Source organism: Lampetra planeri, unplaced genomic scaffold, assembly GCF_965212315.1.
Source record: "Lampetra planeri unplaced genomic scaffold, kcLamPlan1.2.h2 scaffold_1093, whole genome shotgun sequence".
NCBI lineage: Eukaryota > Metazoa > Chordata > Hyperoartia > Petromyzontiformes > Petromyzontidae > Lampetra > Lampetra planeri.
The window spans coordinates 11,104-18,616 of NW_027613803.1; the positions used below are offsets into that span (position 1 = coordinate 11,104).

At 39.6% G+C, this 7,513-nt stretch overlaps 1 protein-coding gene across 1 annotated transcript; it reads left to right on the top strand.

Moving 5' to 3' along the window:
- Positions 1–1,093: 1,093 nt before the first annotated feature.
- Positions 1,094–7,513, top strand: JMJD8 (jumonji domain containing 8). Its single transcript, XM_078621622.1, has 9 exons — positions 1,094–1,149; positions 2,826–2,921; positions 3,082–3,130; positions 4,036–4,132; positions 4,203–4,271; positions 4,989–5,108; positions 5,594–5,661; positions 5,753–5,887; positions 7,433–7,513. The coding sequence occupies exons 1-9, from the start codon at positions 1,094–1,096 to the stop codon at positions 7,511–7,513; spliced, it is 771 nt and encodes a 256-aa protein (XP_078477748.1).

Genomic DNA, 7,513 nt, shown 5'->3' on the forward strand with positions numbered 1-7,513 from the left:
GATGTTTTCATTGCCAGCTGACCTCATTCTGATAGTTTGTTGTCCTTCATGAAATCATATGCTTTGTATCAAATAAGGTCACTTGGTACAATTGAAATGATGGGCTATTAAAAAGGTGATACATGAAGTTGAAATGAAAGATTACAATCACATCTTATTTTTATGACAACTTAGACTTAACTTTCATTTTTTTAAATAAATTAATACAACAGATCAGGGAAATAATATGACTAATTGTTTTGTCCATTGTTTATTTTTTATTGGTGAATTGATTAGAAGTACTGATTTTGTACTTTTGTTACATCTGCGTTTCTGTGGGTTGACAGATCTTTGCACTTGTATTTTATATATAGTCTGCATTCTGTGATGAATTTAATACTAATGTGTGTTAATGAGCAGCGAATTAATGAACATTGTGAAACTGTTCATTAATTTCAGTCATATGAATTATCAGTTGTCACTCAATATTTTTATTACACTCAATACACCACAGCGAAAGATGGAAATCAATGATTCGCTGTGGCAACCCCTGAAGAGGGACAAAGCCGAAAGGAGAAGAAGAAGAAGACTCAATATTAGCACCTGCTGGTTTACACTCACCTTTTTCTGTGATATGTGAGTATTTGTGACATTTGTGTTGTTTGATTTTAAACAAATCAGTTTTTTCTTTGATCGTTGGAGTCATTATTTTCAGAGTTGATTTTTTTTCAGGAAATGAATGTAGAAGACTAATATTATTTCTGAAAAACTTAAATTCAATTTGATTAAATTTTACTCTCATGCCAACTGTGTCAAGCGATCAGTCTGTCTAGTGTCAATACAATACTAATCAATACATTTTAAAACGGTATTTAACATTATCTCTGCTATCCATTGTCAATAAGAGGCATATCTATAACAGCCACTTATCACTAGCCTGATATCATTAATTCTTTTCATCCTGCCTGCTTAGGATTGTCTCTGATTTGCGTGATGATTTGACAAACATGCAAAATGAAATTGAGGAAAGCAGAAATTTATGTGCGTGACCTAAATACGCAGCGTTGTGTTACAGCGCATGCGCAGAGTCAGGATTTAGCATACCCTGGCAGTGATGCTGTTCCCCCAGCAGACAGCTGCAAAGTGGATGCCACTGGACACCACAGACTGGTAGAAGATCTCCCACATTCTGCTGCAAACATTGAAGGATCTGAGAAGAAAAGAGCCCAAGTCAGAGCAGAAAAAAGTGTAAATACATTAGTGCAATAGTTTTATTCAGTGTTGTCCATTAATTCATCATTTGGCAGATGTACATTTCCTCAACGAATGATGAAGTGTTGGACTCTGACTGTGGTTACGTTACATTTTAAATATGTTTGAATATGTTTGTTCGACTTTGCTTTTAATGGACAAAACACAGAAGGCAGCAACTTAAAATGAACAATATAACAAAATGGTTTAAGAAATGTTTTAGTCTAAAAATATATAGAGATCAGATACATAGAGAGATGACTGTAATCTCACAATCGGATCCAAAAAATATTGTGTTTGGTGATTCCAACTTCAACCTTTTGAGTAATTTTAAATTTTATTTGATTTTAGTTTTATTTAATAAACGGAAGAATGATGTATGAATGAATGAATGGTCAGGCCTCGGCCGAGTGTGTAATTTATGGAAGGAAAGTAGCTGATGACAACATGCAGCAAGCATTCAGACACGTTTTTACAGACGAAAAAGGAGTTGCACAATTAAGTCGTGTTTTCGAAAAGACATGCTGCAGTTTCAACATGTCCTATTATCCTGAATCATAGCATCGTTAATAACGTTTGTAATAAACCAAACCGTTTGTAAATCTGTCACGAATTCAGCAAGTCAAGAGTATTTTTGATTGAGCAGGTCACTGACCTTACAATAGCCACCATACAGCGGACCACAACACTACCCCGTGGCAAGATGGCCGCCGGTGACCGACGCTGAGGCTCCGCCTTGAGTCATCTCCCTTCTCCACATCTATGGTCTATGGTCGAACCCGTCAAAAAATATAAAATATCAATTCACACTACATATAATTTTTTCAGGAAAAGCTACACTTTCATTCTGTGCCCCTCTAAACGCACTGTGCGAGTATATATCTATTTTTAATATAGCTTTTAATAAAATGAATGAATGAATGAATGAATAATACATATTTAACCTTTAACTTAAGATAAACGTTGTGGGGGAAAACACGGAAGACTGGACGCGGCGCGAACTGCGGTAATCACGTGGTTGTTTCTGATTGGTTCCCGACCCGGAAGCGAGTGGGAAGCAGTTTGTATTATGACACAAACAAGTGGGCAAAACTCTCAGTCAGCTCCGACATAAACTGCAGCTTTCCTTAACGCGGTTTTGAATGGAAAACACCATCGCCGTTCTCTCCACTTGCTGTCGGTGTGTTATTGTATGTTTGCTCTTCGTTCTGCGGGCGGAGCAGCTGTCAGCTGACGGCGGCTGGTGAGTCAGGCCACATATTTGTTCCCATTGAAGGTATTATAGCTGCCACTGGATGTCGGGATTTTAATTTATCATAAATTATGACACCAAACTCCATTTAGAATTTCTCACAATTTACAGTGTGTGTCGACGCGTTCACTTGTCCACAACAGGAAACACAATAGATTGTATTAAAGTTTCTGTAATGACGGGTCACCAATGATGCGGTTAATTTATTCAGTCCCGTGATTTACGAACAACAACAATTATTACACATTTTAATCATAACATGCATCAACAGTTATACGCAGATAAAATAAACCTAGTCAAAGCCTATAAAATCTGTTTAATCTCAGTGTGTTTCTCTGTTCAGGTCTTTAACCTCAGATGTCAGTTTACATGATGAGGGTCCTTGTAACATCGATGTGTTGGACAGCTCTTCAATCTCTTATCATGAATTCATCAATAGGTAAGAATCTGTCAATCAATAAATCTATTAATCACAGTATCCTTATGGATGTAGTATCTTTAACAGGTTATATGCGAGCATGACTTTTTAAGAATATGTCTTTGACAGGTTATAACTGACTTATAGAGCTTACTGATGACATCAGTGAATGTCCTTCCAGATATGCATACTCCTCACCTGTCATCCTCAAAGGTCTGACTGATAACACGGTAAGTCTGCAAATAATTTGCTCTCAAATATGATGGCATTGTATATACACTCATATGAACCTAAAGACTACAGACTGGAAAGTAGATAGTGTGCTGATTGAATATGAGGATTGTGGTATAAAATGAAATATGAACTGGGTGTGTGCAATTTGAAATGCAGAAACATTACTCAGAATTCTGTTTCTGTCATCACTGATTCCTTGTCACGTATCCAGGCGGAAACGGAACCAGAGTTGTTTTTTTATGTTTTTGATTTTTTATATAAACATGGAATAATCTCCACGAGACATGGAAGTGCAGTGGTTAACCTCATAGCAAGATCATAGCAAGGTCCCGGGTTCAATTCATGCCCATGTCATGGCCACACCCGTGTCATGCCCATGTCTGCGTTTCTTCTTTCCGGGTTCTCCCTAAAGCATCCCTCCATAAGCATGCTAAGGTTAATTGGTCCATAGGTGTAAGTGTCTGCGTGAATGGTTGTCTGTCTTTCATGTGGCCCTGAGATGAGTTGGCGACTCCTCCAGGGTGTCCGCCCGTTTACAACTGGGAACCAGAGCACAACTGCAACCCCTAACCAAATAAAAATAAGTGACAATCTAACGCTGCAAAGAAAACCACCAAAAACACATTACGCTCAGCAGCCTCTGAACACAACACTTGGACCTGCTTGTTGTGGGTGGAGTAAGGGAGTGGTGGATAGACATCATTGCTTCAGGAAAGATCCGTTTGCGTTGTAAACAGTTCAACGCAATGGTGGTGTCTTCAGGTTTGTTTATTCTGGGACCCAATTTCATAAATAATCATATTTGCTCCATAAAGCTGGTTCATGTGGACAAAACATCCAGACGATAAAAAAACTTCTGTGTATTCACTTGTATTTAAACTACATATTGCCTCTGTTGTAGAAATTCCGGTCGTCTTGCTCCAGGTCCAGTTTACTAAAAGAATACGGTGAGCGGAAAGTCCGACTCAGCACAGCGAACACGTACTCGTACAAGAAAGGTATGCAGGTCTGTTACCCATCATATGAAAGTCTCTACTTGGTTGACTGATTGTAGTCATCTTATTCCAGTGGATGTCCCTTTCAGAGAGTACGTGGACCTTTTACTGAAGCCTCAGTCTGTAGACGCACTCGGCAGCGGTGAGTAGAAACGTCATCGACCTGTGTCGAAGTGTGTCCATGGTAATGGAAAGTTATTTATGATCGTTAAAGAAAGTCAGTACCACACTAATGTCTGACAATTCTTTTCTCAGTAGTTTCCACATTTGGAGTGTTTTATCTACTGCTCAGGATTTATAGTTTTAGTTCTTGAACTCAGTATTAAGAAGTTGTAAACTCCTGTGGGATCGCTAATGTTGTCATATTAACCCTTCCATGCATAGTGGGTTACTTCAGTGTATGGCTGTGTAATGGCAACACTGGACACTTCTAAGTAAAAATTAAAGACAAAATATTTGAAATTGAAATAAAATGTTCCAATTAATATTAAAAATACCTTTTAAATCTGAGGATTTAAAAGTATTAGAAAATGATTCAATAATCAAACATTTAAAATAATAATAATTTATTTGTAGTAATTTAACTTCCTGCATAAAGGTTTAAACCAGGTGAGTGGAAGTTTCTGTATAGCATTGACTCACTAATTATGACTAATAGACACTGGGGGGGGCGTAACATCATATTCACAGCATCGTCAAACACAGTTCAGCAACAACACAATTTCACTCAAACCTGAATGTTCACGGATATATGTTACAGTATATATATATTGCTAACCTTAGAGTGTAAGAATTTTTTATTCCATATTAACGAAACAATTAATATAGTCGCCCAGCATAATGTTTCTCTCCTCAACAGACACGTTGTATTTCTTTGGAGACAACAACTTCACTGAGTGGCAGACTCTGTTTGACATCTACAAGCCGCCGCCGTTCACGCTGCCACACACCAGCGGAGCGTACAGCTTCGGCATTGCAGGTCCAAGTTTGCGACAGTCACACCAAAAAATCTCTCATCTCTTTGTGTCACAGTAAATGGGATTCACATAGATGTTAGTTCATTTTAATTTAACTTTCAGGGTTTTCATGTGTTGTCATTAACATTGCCCTCAATGTTCTGGAACAGAAGATTTATTGGTCAATATGTCTCTGAACCCAGCTGTGGTGCAGCAGCCATCTTTAGTCCAGCTGAAGGAGCGCGGTCTAGCTGCCGTTTGTTTCAGCTGTGAGCGCCATTCGAACCAATCGCAGAGAGATGACCGTTTAACATTTCTTTAAATGTCTCTGACTACAAGACAACAATAGACAATAGACTACAATACAACCATCACACCCTGAAGTCCTGGCAGCGTCTGGTCAGACCCACACTCGCCTTCTGTGATTGGACGTAATTGTAGAGCGTCTGAGTGTCTTGTGCTATTACATTATTTAATGGAATGTGATTATTTGCTGTCTTGTCTTTAGGCCCTGGAACAGGAGTTCCTTTTCACTGGCACGGTCCTGGCTACTCTGAAGTCATCTACGGGAGGAAGGTACGAGACAAGTTACTGCAAAACTGTACTCATGTGTGGTCAGGTTCAGGTTCTCTGACTGATCACAGTGTGCTGGTCTTTTATCACACAGCGCTGGTTCCTCTACCCACCTGATAAGGAGCCACATTACCACCCCAACCGCACCACCTTGTCCTGGGTAACTGAAATCTATCCCCACCTGCCAGAGCATGAGGCTCCTCTGGAGTGCACCATTTACCCTGGAGAGGTAACAGAGAAGAATGTGATTTACACTTATGCGTCATGTCTAATGGCATACGTACAGGGTAGTCTGACGTTACCCTCCAGAAACTGCACTGCATGGCGACATGGACCACGTGAGTCACGTGTCATTCCCAGCTCTCTGAGCATCACTTCTGTGTTTGCAGAAAAAAGACGACTGACCTAAAGGGGTCTGGAAAAAAAAGACTGGAAAATGATGGTGGTCTTGATGTAGTTAGTGTGGCAATAAGATCGACTCACCAGTTGCTATCGCTTGAAGGAAACAAAGAAAAAGTGGAAAGAAATAAAACACAGCAGCACCAGTGGTGTAACAGACAGGTCCGGGTGTTGCATCTAACTTGACCACAGAGGCACACATCGAGATATTCCGGAATCTGGAACACAAGTTTATGCATATAAACATACAGAATTGAGCTGACAGGCTCATACATGTAGCATAAATACAGTACCTTATTAATCACTGGAGGGAAATGCGTTTCACACAGCAGTTGCGATCCGATCATGAATAGATATACACAACAGTAAAAAGTGAAATGTGGAGTTATAAAGAATAGAAATAAAATGAGCGTGATGTGTTTGATTGAAATATGAATAGAAGTGTACACATCTAAGCTAAATATACCAAAAGAATGGTAGTGCACATCATCCAAGTATGTCAGAGGTATAATAGATGGATGGATGGATTTACAGACTGTTCATTACCAAAGGGAGGGAGCGAAAAAAAACAAACAAACAAATAATAATAATATATAGCACTCTAGAATGAAATGTAGCAGCAATGAAGGCAGTAAACTGACAGGCATAAACTAAATAGGTTGAAATAAAGGATATTTCAGATATTATAGATTCGTAAGTAAATACAAGAAAGGAGAGGTGAAGGTGAGGTCAAAGATCACAAAAGTGAACGTTAACTCTACATAAAACAGTATTCCACATAACTTGAGGATTTGGGTCAAATTCTTCTGCAGTGAATGTGTGTAATTATATTAATGTGTGTATGAAAGTTACAGATATCTGTTGTTAACAAAGTCAACTTTGTGAATGTGTGAACACATACATACACACTCACACACACAGCTGATTAAGTGTCTGGGCTGCAGATATGTTCTTTTACGAGCATGTGACCAGGCTGCTGCCATCTGTTGTTAATAAAAGCAGCAGCCTGCCGCCTCTTTTCTCTCTGTTCGGCAGTTGATTCCTGTCTGTTCGTCTGAAAGCGGGCGATGGAGTCTGGAGTGTCTGCCTGCAGCCACGTCTCAGTGAAGCTTAAAATGCGACTCTCATTGAAGTCCCTCCAGTTCCTCGTTAGCTGGCCGGCATTCAGCGGCTGGCCTTGCATGAGTAATGAGGGAATGATATGATTACTTCTCATCGCCGTCAATTTCAGTTATGGCGACCTCACTCACGTCCCACATTAAAGAGATGTGTGTCGTTGTGTTGCCATGCAAAAAAAAACAAAACTGCCTGTCCATCAGATTGAATTGCTTTGCATTTGTTTTGTCAGTAAGCATCCATCATGTCTGTCCGATAGGTTCTGTACTTCCCCGACCGCTGGTGGCACGCCACACTCAACCTGGACACCAGCGTGTTCATCTCCACCTTCTTGGGCTGA